This window comes from Manihot esculenta, chromosome 9 (genome assembly GCF_001659605.2).
Source record: "Manihot esculenta cultivar AM560-2 chromosome 9, M.esculenta_v8, whole genome shotgun sequence".
In the NCBI taxonomy this organism is placed as follows: domain Eukaryota; kingdom Viridiplantae; phylum Streptophyta; class Magnoliopsida; order Malpighiales; family Euphorbiaceae; genus Manihot; species Manihot esculenta.
Window position 1 is genome coordinate 2,639,112 of NC_035169.2, and position 17,597 is coordinate 2,656,708.

Here is a 17,597-nt window from a genome sequence, read left to right on the forward strand (position 1 = left end):
AATGAGACATCTTATGTTTTTACCCATTTCTAAACCTTGTAATAAACTCAATAAAATTTTCTTTGGGCTCTTGTTTGTACATGGTATTTTTCTTTTTGCTTGATGATTCTTGAAGTTTTTGTGACTGCATCCATGGGAATTGGTTTGTTAGAGAAGGTGGGGCTGACAGGGTACATATTGAGAGGTAGGAAACCAATTGCAAAATGATTCAAATCCTTCTGCTCTTCAAAACTCAGATAATCTAAGTAGGATCCTCGTATCTGCACCGATAAATTAAGTATAAAGAATATACAGTTAAAAAGATAATTATAGTTATTAATCTGTTTGTATCATTTAATTTTATTATCCATCTATAAATCTATTTATATCCATTTAATTTTAATTTTTTTGTGATCCGTTTGTAAATTTATTTTTTTTATAGTGCTAGAGGTTTAATAAGTTGGAGAGAGCAGGGCTCACAGCAGCCTCACTTTCTTGTAACCATTCAAAGACTGGAGTCATATCAGTGGCGTTGATAGCACCATGATATGTCACCTCCCTAGAAAATTTGAACCCATCCTAAAGAAAAAGAATACATGCAAGCAAACTACAACCCTTTCAGTCGCCAGAAGAGTGATATCACATCTATGAGTTGACCTAAACCAAGACTGATCTTTAAAATACTCTCACCATGAAGCTCTAAATTTAGAACTGCAAAAGTAAAAATAGAAAAACACAATATTTTCACCCCAGCCGTAGAGACAAGGAGAGTAAACCTATATCCAAGACGCGAGGAAGTCATCCCTTACTTAAAAGGAACAGGAAAGGCTGCAGTACTAACCACTAGTAGAGAAACAAGGTTTGCCCTCAGAAGTAAACAGGTAGAGATAAAGCGCTCTCTCTAACTTTCACGGCTCCATAACACCATTCTCAAAAACCCCAACTCTCACACCCAACCCTCTGCAATAAACACAAAAACAAAACCTCATCTCTCTCTCTCCCCTCAAAAGAAATTCAATATATAATATGTAAGTGATCAAGTGATTGATTATGGACATCATAGATCTAACAGAAAATTAGACCTTTCAATTCACCCCCACAAAAATATTTTCCAGGCAAAGAACGATCATTCGAGCCGCTGTGTATTCGTGCTCTCCAATGACCACAGCTTGAAGTTACTTCATTGTCTTGTTAGTGACTGATCAAGTAATTCTTTTGAGAAGCATTAACTCTTCTGCTTGGTATTAATTTTGTTGAGAAGCAAGCCAGGCATCTTATCAATAATGGCGATTTACGCTTACAGGAACGCGCTGAGCAGCTTCGCTACTATTTCCGAACCATTCACTGTTATAAGAAGACCAAAGAGAAAGTCCACTTTTGTATGATAAGCTGTCAATGAGAAAATGATCCTGAATTCCTATTCGTTGCCTCGGTGTGCTCATCTACCTCGCCTTTGCCTTTGCAGATTCTGTTGCAGCCATGTAAGTTGGGAAAACAGGAGAATTCAGTGCAGAACTGTCATCTCCTGTAGTACTCCGTTGTGTCCGACAAAATGATCTTCTTGGAAATGACACTGGTGAACTCAATGCTTCTATGTTATCTTGTTTCCGTGAACTCATTTTCACTTGTGTTGAACCAAATATGTCACTAGAAGACAGATTAGAAATGGAACTTGCTTTCAGATTCTCTATCCGTTCTCTAGCCAATGTATCTTTGTTCGCCAATTCTTCCAGCCAGTGTCTCTGTCTATCAGGTTCATTCTTGGCTATTGATTCTTCCAGTACATGAGTGTTTCGCCTCTCCTGAAATAGATAATAATGTAGCAGAATCTGAACATGAGAAATGAAGGGAACAGCAGAAAACAAATGGCATTTAAGATAAAATTACCCGGTGTGAAATGAGTACTTCATCATTTCTCTTGTAGGTACTTGCAATGATATAATTACAACTTCGCCTTTCTAACCATAAAGGTATAAGCAATTCTTTTTTGCTTAATTATTATATTTTTAATAATAATAAAAATAATAATTATAAAGCAGTGTGCTTTAATTGAGAATTGATTTAACAATAACAATTAGACTAAATGCAGGGTGCAGTATATACAGTCCCAGAGTACAAGGTAAGAGAATCACTAGACTTCTACAGCTGTTGATTGGATGAAATGTCACTAAAATTATAGACAACAGAAAATGTTATGGGAATTGAGGGAAAAGCAAACATCCTCTTTGTCACTTTTTTTTTCTAGTCATCAGTTGGGTATATATATATATAGATCCTTAATTTCTTTTATTTTCCTTCAAGTCAAATTAGTGAAATCATTGCATTAGCATCTAATAATATAAAGTTCACAATCTTTTCCAATGAAATCAATTCTTTAACATGAAAATTTGAATTTTAGAAATGCTTGTGGAAGGTATGTATATATTCTTCCCTTTGAGATTCTTTACTTTGTGCCAAGTTGATTGGATGTACTGTTTGAGATGTTAGTTAAGTTAGGCAAGAAAAGTTGTTTTGGTTGTTTCTTTTCTCCTTTCAGCAGTATATAATGAGACATCTTATGTTTTTACCACTTTCTAAACCTTGTAATATACTCAATAAAATTTTCTTTGGGCTCTTGTTTGTACATGGTATTTTTCTTTTTGCTTAATGCATCATTCTTGAAGTTTTTGTGACTGCATCCGTGGGAAATGGTTTGTTAGAGAAGGTGGGGCTGGCAGGATACATATTGAGAGGTAGGAAACCAATTGCAAAATGATTCAAATCCTTCTACTCTTCAAAACTCAGATAATCCAAGTAGGATTCTCATATCTGCACCGTTAAATTTAGTAAATTATTCGACTTGGAGTATGTCTATGACTATGACACTTGCTTTAAAGAAAGATTTGGGCAACTTATACACCAATTAAAGAAAGAAATAAGCTAAGAATCTATATGAGTTGTTGTTTACTTTAGAAAATTGAAGAAACTATGGGATAAACTTGGTGTTTTAAAGCATCATTAAAGAGTAGGTTGAATATGAGTTTGTTTTTAGTATAATTCTATGTTCAGCCTCCTCATTCTTAAAAGAAAAGTTAGGAAGTTAGAAAGTTGGGAGTGGGGGAAAGAGTTTCATATAGATTTTGTGACTTTTGGAAAGCTTTTGGGCATGTTAGAGATACTTGCTGATTGGTTTAGATCTTTCTTGTGGTCCGGTAGTGTCATTACAAAGAAACTTCATCTGATTAAATGGAATACTCTTTTGTTGCCTAAAAAGAATGGAGGCTTAGGCATGAAAGAGATCTCTCTTCAAATTCAAGCTCTTTTGTTTAAATGGCTTTGGAGATTTGAGAATCATAGGGATTCACTCTAAGTTCAACTTCTTCTATCCAAATATTCTTTCAATTTGGAGAAGAGCATTTCTTCCCATCAGAAAGACATTCGAGGCTATGCTACTTTCGATGAACTCTTCTCTCCTTTAATTCATATCAGATTTGCTGTGGGGAATGAGATGAAAATGAAATTTTGGAATGAGGGACGATCGGTTGGTAATATTGCTCTCAAATTCTCCTTTAGCAGACTATTAAATTTAGCAGCTAACCTAGATGTGTTGATGTTAAATATGGGCTGTTGGGTGAAGAACAAATGGGAGTGGGAAATAATTGAATTGTCAAAATCCGTTTCTTCTTTCTATGATTGAGCGTTTATAAATTAGCAAGGTCTGTCTACTAACAGTAACTCATATGCATCCTTTGCCCTTGTGAAAATGCAACAATATTACGTACTTTGTCATTTCCTTGTTTAAAACAACTGAATTCTTGATATAAAAATAGATTCTTAAATGTTTCTTTTTCCATTTACACCTTTTGGATTTTGGCTTCTTTGCTTTTCGAAAAAGATAAAAATTGAATACAACTAAATAGTCTCAATCAACTCTCCAAGCCGAAACATGTTATATTTTATTTAAAAGAATGAATTGATCAACCCTTATTTTTATATTTTTGAAAGAGATAAAAATTAAGAACAACTGATAGACTGCATAATCTTAACCAACTCTTCAATTCTTCTGATATAATTTGTTTAATTGTTTTGGAAAGATTTTCTATTTATTATGATTGTTCACTCTTTCATCCTCTACTTTAAGAATTTATTAAAATACAAATGGAATTTATAAGGAATTAATTATGAATATTTTCATATAATTTGTTATAATCTCTCCCATTTCAAACTCCTAACAAAAAATCTACTGACCTATAAACTAATTCTGCAATCTTAAGAAACTTAAAATCATAAAACTGAAGAAATTTTATTTATTCTCAAAATTATAAACTCAAGCATAACTTAATTACCATATTTACCGATTGCCATTAATAAATTAAAATGAAAATAATTACATAATTAATAAAGATTGTTCTTCACTGCTTTAATTTGCAACTTTTTTTAATCAATTAATAAATTAATCCAGCTAAAAAATTTTATTTAAGGCTAAAAAATTAAATTTTATCAAAAAAATTCACTAGTTATCCATATATATAAATTGAATTCCAATTACTCTTCTTTACTATAGAGTTCTCTCACTCTCAAACCTTTCTTTTTAACTTAGAAAATTTTGATTAATAATGCTATCGTGGGAAGCTTTTAGTAGGAAAATGGATTCTCTCTTCAAGATTTTAAGTCAACGCTATACAATTAAATCATTACTCTCCAGTTCGACCGATTAAAAAGCTAAATCTTACAAATTCAAAGAGGCTATGTAGCCATGTGTCGTTCAAGAGATATCAAGTTCCAGCGGAAAATCTGAAGTTTCTGGCATTACAAGAATTGATTAAACAATCTCAGGATAGCGATCTCGATTCCAAAATTAATGGCCAATTGTACTTCTTGCACTACTGACAAGTTTGATGAACTATTGAAACTCGCAAGGGGTTGTCATTCTGAAACTTTAGAGAGTTTTGAATAATTCTTTTTTATATGTTTAAATTATTAATAAATTATTATATTTTATTAAAATTAATTATTCAATTTCTATTTCTAAATTACACAATTAAAACATTTTAAATTTTATAAAGCGAAACTCTTTAATATTTTTAGCTTTAATTAAAATTAATTAAATTATATATATAATATAAAATTTTATTTTAATCGAATGAGAAAATTAAAAAATTATACGATCAATTTTGACAAAATATAAAAATCAAATAATAATCCACTCTCATATTTTAAAGTAATTGTTTGGGTACTTTAAGAGAAATTCTCAATAATTTTACCAATTATATCTACCATTTATATACGTCTTTTTTTCAAGTTTTATTTTTTTTCTATTTATGCATTGATTTTTATTTCTTATGAGAATTGCTGGAAAAAAAATATTATATTGTAGGATGCTTTATGAACGGTAGATGTTAAAAGTATAAAATAAAAACTAGTTTATTAATTTCTTAATTCACTTTCTACCCAATTGCACTCATATATATATATATATATATATATTCGTTTCCTTCACCAGCAGGCAGAGAGCCTTCCTTTTCCGATTCTCTATTTCCTTTCCTCATTCCCAATCTCCGATCCATCCCTAAAAACAACTGACGAGAGATCCATGATGATGATGATGAAGATGCCTTCGAGGAGGAAGAGCAGGAGCTTCCATCTTCAGCTACAAGGGGCAATTGGTACCATTCAATCTCCATTCCTATTCTTATTTACCAATTATTGCCATTCTTCTACTTCCACACATGAAGATGCACGCTTCTTGACAAATAACTTCAAATCTGCTTCTTTTACCCGCCTTCATGATGCCATTGCTTCCTTTAATCATGTAATTCATATGAATCCTCTGCCTTCTAGGGTTCATTTTAATAGATTCTTATCTGCCCTTGTGAAAATGAAACAATATCACACTGTCCTTTCCATGTCCAAAACAATTGAATTGCTAGGAATGTCACACAATCTTTATTCTCTTAGCATCTTAATTAATTGCTTCTGCCATTTACACCTTGTGGATTTTGGCTTCTCTGTTTTTGGTAAGATGCTCAAACTGGGATTGGAGCCTGACGTTGTGACATTTACTACCTTAATTAATGGGCTTTGTATAGAGAGTAAAATCGACAAAGCAGTGGAATTTTTCGATGATATGGTTGCACGTGGTTATCAACCTGATGTTTATACTTACAATACGATAATAAACGGAAACTGTAAATTTGGGAAAACAAACGTAGCTATTGGGCTGCTAAAGGGAATGGCTGATAGAGGTTGTGACCCAGATGTTGTGACATACGGAGCAATCATTGACGGCCTTTGCAAGGATGAGCTAGTTGGTGAGGCTTTAGAGCTCTTCTCTCAAATGAGGAATAAGGGCATTTCACCTAATGTCATCACTTACACTAGTTTAATTCATGGTGTTTGCAAATTAGGCCAAAAGAACCAAGCTTTGGCCTTGATGAATGAAATGGTGGAGCAGAACATATTACCAAATGTTTATACCTTCAATGTATTGATTGATGCTCTTTGTAAGGATGGAATGGTTTCAGAGGCTGAAAATACATTCAATGTAATGATTCAAAGAGGTGTAGAGCCTGATGTGATCACATACACATCCTTAATTGATGGTCTTTGCATTTCAGACCAATTGAAGGAAGCTTTGGCCTTGTTGAAAGAAATGGTGGGGAGGAACATATCCCCTGATGAAAGGACTGGTTTCAAATGCACAAAATATAATCAAAATAATGATTCAAAGATGTGTGGAACCTAATGTTGTCACTTATAATTCATTGATGGATGGATATTGTCTGTGCAAGCAAATTGATAAGGCTAGAAAGGTATTTGATCTGATGGTGACCAATGAAATAGCTAACATTTTTAGCTACACCATTTTGATCAATGGATATTGTAAGTGCAAAATGATAGATGATGCAAAGGAACTTTTTGATGAAATGTCTCATAAAGGTTTAGTTCCTAATGTTGTTACTTATTCTACTCTTATAGAGGGTATGTTTCAAGCAGGGAGGCCCCAAACTGCACAGGATCTCTTTAAGAATATGTGCTCTCATGGTCAACAGCCAAATATAGTAACCTTCTCAATTATGATTAATGGCTTGTGTAGACAGGGGAATCTGGATGAAGCACTCACCCTATTGAAAGAAATGGAGGAAAGTCAGTTGAAGCCTGATCTTGTGACCTATTGCATTCTGATCAATGGTATGTGCAAAGTTGGGAAGATTAATGATGCCAAGGAACTTTTTTCTAGTCTTTTCGAAATTAGTTTACAACCTGATGTTTATGTATATAATGCAATTATGAAAGGACTCTGCCAGCAAGGATTAATGGACGAAGCGTATAAGGTATTTAGAGACATGGAAAAGGGAGGATGTTTACCGAATAATTGTTGTTATAATATCATCATTCAAGGGTTTCTCAAGCATGAGTATTTACCAAAAGCATCAGAACTAATCAACGAAATGGTTGATAAGGGGTTCTCAGCTGATGCTGCTACCACAGAATTGGTAGTACATTTATCGCTGAATAATGATCTCATTCTAAGCAAGCTACGAAATCGTTCTGAGGCTTCTAAAGGGGTGCAATGAGGGATCAACAAACTAAAGTTGTTATATCTTGACCATTCAAGTGTGTCTTGGAGCGCAACTTGGTAATTACCTTTTTCAAATGTAGTAGATATGTAATTTAACTAACTTCAAATTTCATTTCTAATTTCAATCAGCTGTGATTCTCTTCACAAAACGAAAATTTCTAACACTGTAAATTACCTGCAGTGGAAACCATGATATGTGTGTGCCTTTCACTTGAACTCAAACATGGACTAGATCTCTTTGGATATAAGATTGTTGATGAATGGAGGTCAGATTTCTAATGATCAAGTTGCTGGTAAACCCACCATCTTCCTTACAATTTTTTTTTGGGCTGCTACTGCAGCCTTAACTTGAGAGCTCTGTCCTAAAAATGAGTTGAGAACTAAAACTAATTAATTCCATGCTATAATGCTTAAGAATCTTGGTCTATTTTACTTTTGTGCTCAATGACCTTTTAAAATGCTATCATTTTTTGGTAAACATGCTGCCTTAGGACAATAACTTGGAGATTTTATCATATATTTTGATTTTTACCAGTAAGAATGCAGGTGTTAAATCAGTGAACTAGCAGGTGTTAACACCTGCTTTCTGTATCATTTTACCAAAGCTACTCGTGCCTGTTTCCGTCCATTAGAATTTAACACCTACTAGTTTATCATATACTTGCATTACTTGTAATAAATTTATGCTCCCAAAATGATTTCTATTTATTGCTAGTTTATTACTTGTAGTAAGTTTATGCTCAAAATAATTTCTATTTATTGCTCCTTGAGTTAATACTTATAACTTGAACTAGAGTTAATACTTACTCCTTGAGTGCAAGTTTTAACACCTACTTGTTGAGTTTAAGTATTAATTTGAGTTTTTGCAACAGGTGCATCTGAGCTTGAGCATGGTGCAGTATCTCTCCCACTAGTCCACCGGGTCTTTTCCGGCATGCCTGAGATGAAGATGGATTAGATGAGCAAATCGAGGCTTTTTGTTGATTACTTGTTGTACACATTTTCGGGTACTATTTGTTTTGGCATTTACTACAAAAATATGCTTTTAATTATACATTTTTTGTGGTTGTACTAGATTATTTATGTTCAATTTTAAGTTCAAAAGACTTTTCTTTTTATTGTAATTGAATACATTAGATTTGTGGTTGATTTGTGTTATATTATGCATTTAATAGTTTGGGTTTGTGATATTTGTAATTATTTTGGATTGGTTAAATAAAAATTGCAAACGAAAATGCAATTGAAAATCTGGTTCAAATTTCGTAAAGGGTGTAAAGAAGCAACATCGAGTCACTTTGCTTTGTAGATGATTTGTTTTTGTTTTGTCATGGGGCTAGGAATTTGGTCTGTGGGCTTGGAGAGGCCTTGAAGTTGAGGAGGTTTTAGGATTGCAAGTAAATGAGTCTAAGAGCTGTGTTTATCTTGCAAGAGTGCTAGAGGAGATGAAGCAGCAAATTCTACAATTACTCAATTTCAGGGAGGGATTTCTTCCTGTTATCTATTTGGGATTACCTCTGGTATCTACTAGTATTAAAAAAGAGCATTGGCAGAAGCTTATTAGTATAATAACTAGTAGAATTGACTCATGGTCTGCGAAATAATTATCCTATGCTGGTAGGGTACATGGTAAGGAATAAGTTGAAAAGCCTCAGTTTTTGGGGATCTCTAAACCTAGTAATGCTAGTTGATCTTGAAAGAATCTGGTGAAAATTAGAGATTGTTTTAGAAAGCATTATGCATATAAGTTGGGAAGAGGGGTTTTTCATTTTGGTACGACCCTTGCATGGGTGGGAAAAGTCTTGTTGAGAGGTCTCTGAGTTGAATATGGGATATTCTGACATCATAGACATGCTAAGGTGAGGGAGGTTTGGATGGTATGTGGAGGCTTCCTAATCTATTGGATTCCACTATGGAAGGAGCCTGGGAAGAGGTTCGAAAACATTATGTAAGCAATGAATGGGCAGATATTAAATGGAAACTCATAGACTTACACTGTTAATAGTGGTTGGAAAGTCCTAAGAAGGAAGGGTGGAGTGGTTAATTGGTGGAAGGTGATGTGGGGTAAGCGTATTCCCAGGCACAGTTTTGTAACCTGGTTAGCTATCCATAATAGACTTGTTGTCAAATCGAGGCTAGGGATGGTAAATAATCCATGGTGTTGCATCTGATTACTTAATATTAATTGGTGAAAGGGACACTTTTAAAGATTAGTGTGTAAGGTCTATATGATTACTTAATATAAATTAGATTAATGATCGGTAAAAAAGTGAAACAAGTGAAAAAAACTCATGTAAATCTTATTTTTTAGCAAAGTGTATCGTTCAAGATCAAGTAGGAATATTCTTGTGATAGATACTTTACTGTTTGAGCAAGGTGCAGTAGCTAGAAGTGTAAATGAATTAAACTGTTTGTTCGTGAGTTATTCGAGATTCGGCTCGATAAAAGTTCAATCGGGCTCGGTCTAATTTATAAATAAGCTAAGTTCGAACTTAATTTTTAAACTCGTTTTTAAACTCCATAGAATTCAGCTCGTTAAAACTCGTGAGTCCGGCTTATTTTCGAGCTTATGAGCATATTCGCAAATAGACTCGTAAATTATCTCGTTAAGTAAGCTGAGATTAACATCGTAAGAGATATAAATTCAAATCCTATATATATTTTTATGAGCCTGTTCAATTCTACATAATTTAATTATACCCTTCAAACTTGCAGATATTCAGATCCTTAAAATTTAAAAGCTCATTCTTCACAAATTTATGAGTTAGTTTTTATATATACTTATTTAACTAAAATTATTTAGTTTTAAACTTAGAGTTGATCGTCAAAAAAATTTCTATACTTTTAATTTCGTTGCAATTATATCATGTATTTTTTTTACCAATTAAACTTTGATCTTTTAAAATTACTCTAAATACACCCAACTGTTACTTATGCTATTAAAAAACTAATGGAAATACCACGTCACTCGCCATATCATCACGCTATGTCAGTAAAGTTTATAATTAATCGCGACAAAACTCTATATTTTACTTTTATTGCAATTCCACCCTATATTTTTACTTTTTGTCAATTAAACTCAATCTTTTTAATGTATGACTAAATGCACCCTACCATTACTAGTACAATTAAAAACTTTTTGTCAATTGATTTTTATTTCTTATGAGAATTGCTGGCAAAATAATATTGTATTGTAGGATGCTTTATGAACGGTAGATGTTAAAAGTATAAAATAAAAACTAGTTTATTAATTGCTGATAAGCCTATTTAAAAATATCAATTTACCAATAAGCAAATTAATTTCTTAATTCACTTTCTACACAATTGCACTCATATATATATATATATATATATATATATATATATATATATATATATATTCGTTTGACACCAAATCCTTGAAATAAAGATAATATAAAAATTAAGACTTTATTTGTTTTATAAAAAATATTACACTAAGAAATATAGTTTAATAATATAAAATAACGACTAATTTAGGGTACATTCAATATCACTTCATGATTTTTGTTTTTTATTTTCTCAAAAATTGATTATATAAAAATAAGTATAAATTTTTATATAATGGTAAGAAATAATATAATTTGTTAAAATATTATTTTATAAATGGTTATACATAAAAATATTAATAAATTATGTTTACACCGTATACGATATTATAACAAAAAATTATTATTTGATTATTGGTAATATAGAAAAACTTATTAGTTAGTCTATTTTGAAAAAATAGATTTAAAGTTTTCAAAAATTTTAAAAAGTCTACTTACTAGTCCGTTATGTTAATTTTAGCTTTTAAGTATTAGCTTTTAAGTATTTTAAAAATAAAAATTACTATTTAGTTTATGTAAAATAAGAAAGTTCACTAATTAATTTATTAATTTTAAAAAATACATTAAAACATTTCTCAAATTTTAAAAAATCTACTTATTAATTTCTCCATCAATTTTATCTATTAAATTTTTACAAAAAAATTTTTAAATGTCTTCAATATGAAAGAACTAATTAGTAAATATTTTTATAAAAATAAGAAACCAACTAATTAGTAAATATTTTTATAAAAATAAGAAACCAACTAATAAATTTTCTTTTCTACGGACACTAAATAGTAAAATAATAATAAAATATGTAATAGGTAAAATTAATGAAATGATTAATTAATATATTTTTAATCCTTTAAGGATGTTTAATGTATTTTTCAAAATAAAGAAACTAATTAATGTATTTTTTTATATTATAGAGACTAAATAGTAAATTTTACTTATAAACAAGTCTAAAATGTCTTTGATATGGATAGACTAATTAATAGGCATTTTTACAAAACTAAAGAACTAACTAATGAATTTTTAATATTATATGGATTAAATAGTAAAATATTTAATAATTAATTAGTATATTTTTTAAAATTTATTTTTTTTTTAAATCGAGAAATTAATTAATAAGTTTTTGTATATCACAAGAAATTAGGATTTATAAATAGTAGAGTGCAAATTCCTCTAATTGCCCCACCGGTTTTGAATGAGAGTTGATAGCATGGTGAGTTAGATTTTAAATTCCATCTCTAAGAATCTAGTGGAAGTTGGTGGAAGTTTTTTGTATGCATATAGTGCAAAGGATTTATGGGAGGAAATTAGAAGAAAGATTTAAGCGACTTATATACCAATTAAAGAAAGAATTAAGTAGTTTCAGTCAAGGATCTATATTAGTTGTTGTTTTCTTTACAAAATTGAAGAAACTATTGGATGAACTTGGTGTTTCAAAGCATCATTTAATTATTTGTGAATGTGGTGCTTTTGAAGTATAGCTTGAGAGAGAGAGAGAGAATTAATGAGTTGTAAAGCTATTGTAAAGAGTTTAAGATAGATTATGTGGCATTTGTAAAGCTTTTGGGCACATAGATACCCTGGTTGGTTTAAAAATTATAAGCAAAAGAAGATTGGTTTTAACAATGAAAATCATATTTATGAAATCACTGAGGACCTTCGGAACTCACATCAGTTGTAGAGTGTGCGTGTATAGGATTTAGATGAAATTAAGGACTTTGTCAAATATATTTTTGATTCTAGGTCGGTTAGGTGAAATGGATTTCTCTGCAAAGAAGGTAACTTTATATATAACACTTGATTAGAGTAAAATTTTGTATATAGTATTTTGTATTATATTAAAATCAAATTATAAATAAAATAATTAACGATAAATGTTATATATACTAAAAATATTATTAGTATCTTTTAAATTATAAATGTCTAAATATAATTTATTATCACCAAATGTAATTTATTATTGAAAATTAATAATTTTAAATAAAATAAAAATATATTATATTAATTTTGCAATGGTTATTGTATTAGGATACTTTTTTTTAACTTATGATTTATATATAATTGGGCTATAATAATTTTTTTTTTAATATATGTTATTGATAATTTCATTGAATATAGATATCAGCAAATAAATAAATAAATAAAATTTAAATATTTCATTTATAATAATAAAATCAACTAAAATAATGTATTTTCTTAATTTAATTTTATTACTATCTTTCTAGATGACTTTAAATAAATATTTTCATATAATAATGTGATATTTTGATAATAAGTGATCAAATTTAACTCATTATTTAAAATAATAATAATAATAATTATTATTATTATTATTATTATATTATATAAAACACATCATCATCTGTTCAAAGAGGGTGAGTTAGAGCAAGGCCAGAAAACATCTATTTATAAAGTGTTAAATTTAGTTGCGCAAAATTAGGGTGGAGCTTTTGAAACTAGAGGAACACATATTTTTTGGAGGGCAAACTCAAAGCAGCGATGATTCATCTAATTTTGAGAAAAAGAGATATCTGAACGTCAATCAAACTAAGAGTCATATTAAAGGTTTTTATATTCTATTTCTGATTAGATTCATAGGAGAAGGAGAAACAGTTTGGGTTTGGGAGATTGTTTGTTCAGAGATTCCATAAGCACTAGTTACAAGATTTTGGGCTTTTATCAAATTGCTAGTTTTAGAATTGCTTATACAAAATCAAATATATAAAAAAAAGCTTCTTGTTAGTAATCACATAGCATTTTCTCTATGCTGCAAAATCTCAGTATCATACAATACATCCTTAAAAGAATATACTACTTTAATGATTTAAGCGAGATAGAGAGGCAAAATGCTAAAAGGAAAAGCTATGGTGAAGGAAGTATATGTCTATAAAGATATATACTTACGGTTAACTTTTTTATATTTAATTTAATTCTCTAGTTATAAACATGATAAATCAAAAAAATTTGATTTAATTATTCAAAATTTAAAATTTTGAATATAAATATAAATTATTGTAAATGTTTGGAATATTTATCCAATCATGATAAGTGGATTAAAATAAATTTTTATCAAAATTAATTAAGACTAATGGCTAAAATTGAGGTAATTGTAAAAAGATCGATTTTATTGTCTAAAATTTTAAATTTAGAATATAAATGCAAAAATTCGTACATTTTTAAATTTTTTTGTAACATAATCAAATAGAGAGTATGTATACACTGGTAATCAACTAAGTTTTCATGAAACCTCGAATAATTTATAAATAACTATTTTCTTATATTTTAGAATATAATTCATAAGATTATATTGAAATTATAAATTAAATGAGATATAAATCATATTATTGCAACTATATAATATAACTAACTAAAATCATTATATATATATATGGAATTAATTTTTAGTATGATTTTGGTTACGATTTGATTTTGTAGTAAAGAACTAATATTAAAATTAAATAACTAAATTTTTTGTTCAATTCTTACAATATATATATATATATATTTTAGATTTTGATACGGTTTATAACCCTAAAAGCCATGTATAATTCTAGTTGGAGGTGACCGATGATAGTAGAGGTCTTGTAATTCTCCTAGGATGGATGTCGAAGTAAAAAAAATAATTTATTTAAATTTAATAAATATAAATTATGTATAGGTGAATAGAATCGTATTCACGAAGAATTAACACTAAAAATCTCTAATGAAGAGACAATAAAAATAAAGTGGAATTTTATCAAAGAATGAAATTAAAGTCAAATGAAGATAATTAAAAAAAATAATAATTAAGTGATTCTAATAATAAACTTGAGATTTATTTTAATTAAAGAATAAATTGAATCAAAAAGATCTTTATTTATTCCAATAAATTGAATTTAGTCATGGGAGATGCTCTTCACAACAATATCTCTTTAGGTATAAATTAATTAGAAAATATTGGCTAATTAATTTTAACTAACAAACAATTCAAAAAAAATTATTGAGTTTAATATATTAATTGTCTTAAGAATTAGAGAGATTCAATTTTAATAAATAAATTAAACCACAGCAGATTAGGCTAATTGTTATATATAATTAAATAACAAAAGTAATTATAGACTCAAACATTCAAACTAACAATATATTATCTAGCTATAATTTGAATAAGTTCTATTGATCAATCAATAAAATAATAATAATAATAATAACTGAAATTGCATAATAATAATTAAGTTTAAATCTCACAATTCTTGAAAAAAAGTAAAATTCCAATCTATTTCCAACTAAAATAAGAGAAATTAGTCACTCATAACTGCTCTTGAACACCATAAATAATGAATAGTTTTGGCCAAAAGCAAAGGATATTTGTTCTTACAGCAAAAAGAGAATCCTAGAGAACTACCCAAAATTATCTTCCTAAAAAGTTAAAATCATAGTATCTTTGTAAAATAGCTTTCTAATTTATTTCCCAGCGAGAGAGAAGGTTTCTTTATTTTTTTTTGACGAGAATCATATGATTCAGGGTTCAATCAAAAGTTTTTTAGATTTTTGTCAATTACGTCTTTATTGCTATTTATAGTTTTGCGCAAGGTTCTGGACAAGTCTATTCAGCCACTATACACAATCGGTTTCTTTTTTTTTTGAATTTGACTCAATTTTATTATCATTTTTATTTCTGTATAAAATTCATAAAAATTATCCAAAATAAATAATATTTAAATCTCATTTAAGTAAATATTAATTAAAATATATGTGTCTCATCATCCGGTCACTAAGTTCCGGTCACTAAGTGCATAAAGAAGCTTGGAGCTAAAATGATTGACAGTTAAAAAACTCCATTTTATCAGCTTTGAAATGTCACTAGGATCTAGCATTTTTAATGACAAGGACGTCAGAAAACAAGAGAAATTGTTCAGTCTATTGCCAAAACTTGGTTTCCCTTTCATTCCTTAAAGAGTTTCCAAAAGCATAAGTGATCGGTATAAATAAAAAAAAAAGGTAAAAGGTCCATTTTAGTCCTTTAATTATTGGCAATAGTCATTTAAGACCTTAAAGACTTTTAAGTCCAATCGAACCCCTCAACTTTCAATTTTGATTTAATAACTCTAAATTTAATAGTGTTAATTAACATAATCAAATAAATAAGTAAAATAAGCTTTTAAATGAATCAAATATTAATTTTATATTTTAAGAAATTAAAATTAAAATAAAACTAAATAAATCATTTATAAAAAATGAATACATAAAATCTAACCCCATTTCATTCCATCTCTATCTTCATCACCAACAAATCCAAATCCCATCCAACCTCATCTCCACTTCCATCATCCTTTACTTACCCACTCAATCTCAAAACAATATTACTCAATATCTTTCCTCTTGCATCTCTAGCATCTTTCCTCTTAATTCAGCTAACACAAATGGCTCAGAAGTGCTCTTCAAGCTTCCTTTATATGCCACCGTCAATATACCCTCCAAACTCAAGAACTACTTTCATTTAGTTGAAAATACTAATGATACTATGGTCATGATGTTGAGTGGGTTTGTGAATTTATATTTGATGACGCTGTGAATCTTTCTTCCTTGACAGTTCACGAAAGTGAAATGATAAATATGGTGAAACGATAAGTATCAACTTCTAAGATGAATGACATGAAAACATGACTCTCCATGTCATTGCTAATTAAAAAAACAAGTTTAGATTTTTTAGATTTTGAAGATAAGAGGTTACTGCAGTTTTGGAGATAATATTCTTGATTTTTCAATTTTAAAAATTTTAAAATATTTTAATGGATAAATATTTAATAGATTATGTTGCAATTATTGATTTGGATTTAATTTGCTTAAAATTATAATATGTAGGATAATTAGGCCAATATTGAAAGTTAAGAGGCTTGATTGGATTCAATATTGAAAGTTAAGAGGCTTGATTGGATTCATAAAATCTTTAAGAACTTAATTGACTATTGGCCAATAATAATTAAGCGGCTAAAATGAGCATTTTGTCTAAAAAAAATTAGACAGGTTTGTTCTCTTAGAATAGGAGCAAGCATCCAGAGGAGGAATTACGATTTATTCCTCCATCAATTATGAATGGATAGAAGATTATAAAATTCAGAGTTACAGATGCGTAGAGTGAATATGTGAGAGAGAAATTGATTGATTAGGAGTGTATTTGAAATGAATCATTGAGTTCAAGGAATTGAGAGTTTCGGTATGAACAAATAGAAGAGGTGTAGTCTAAATTCTATTTTTTTTTATGAAAGATAATATTTACTAGTTTAACTTTTAACTTGAGGAGAGTAAGATGTTAGTTTTTGAAAATAGACCCTATATCATTTATATAAAAAAAAAACCCCTTAATTTTGATGCAATGGAAGTTAATGTTGAGAATTGACTTGAAATCAATCCAAAAAATATATATAAGTACAACTCCTAGGATTGCCTTGGAAATTCTAGAATGTAGAGATGCTGAGTAGAATAGGTAGCACGATGAGAAACTGTGAAGAGGGTATAGAGGGTTATGCAAGAATATTAGTAAAAATGGACTTGTTAAGGGGTGTTCCTTGAAGAATAGCCATCAATTCTCTCAACATGTGATTTATGAATGGAGATTTGCTAGATTCTAGGAGTGTAGGAACTTGGACATCATGAATCTCACTGTAAGAAAAGTCACAAGAGATAAATCTGACAACTTAAAAATAAAAAAATGGATAATAATAAGGGTGACAATGTTGAAGAGG

General features: G+C 29.4%; 1 protein-coding gene and 1 long non-coding RNA gene across 2 annotated transcripts; both read left to right on the forward strand.

Moving 5' to 3' along the window:
- Positions 1-2,379: 2,379 nt before the first annotated feature.
- On the forward strand, positions 2,380-7,535 carry LOC110607264 (putative pentatricopeptide repeat-containing protein At1g12700, mitochondrial). Its single transcript, XM_043959817.1, has 5 exons — positions 2,380-2,392; positions 2,643-2,711; positions 4,664-4,829; positions 5,632-6,540; positions 6,713-7,535. The coding sequence occupies exons 1-5, from the start codon at positions 2,380-2,382 to the stop codon at positions 7,533-7,535; spliced, it is 1,980 nt and encodes a 659-aa protein (XP_043815752.1).
- Positions 7,536-7,745: 210 nt separating this feature from the next.
- Positions 7,746-8,728, forward strand: LOC110607250. The gene is made up of 2 exons (XR_006351996.1): positions 7,746-7,833; positions 8,413-8,728. It is a non-coding gene; the product is annotated as an uncharacterized LOC110607250 (long non-coding RNA).
- Positions 8,729-17,597: the final 8,869 nt, after the last annotated feature.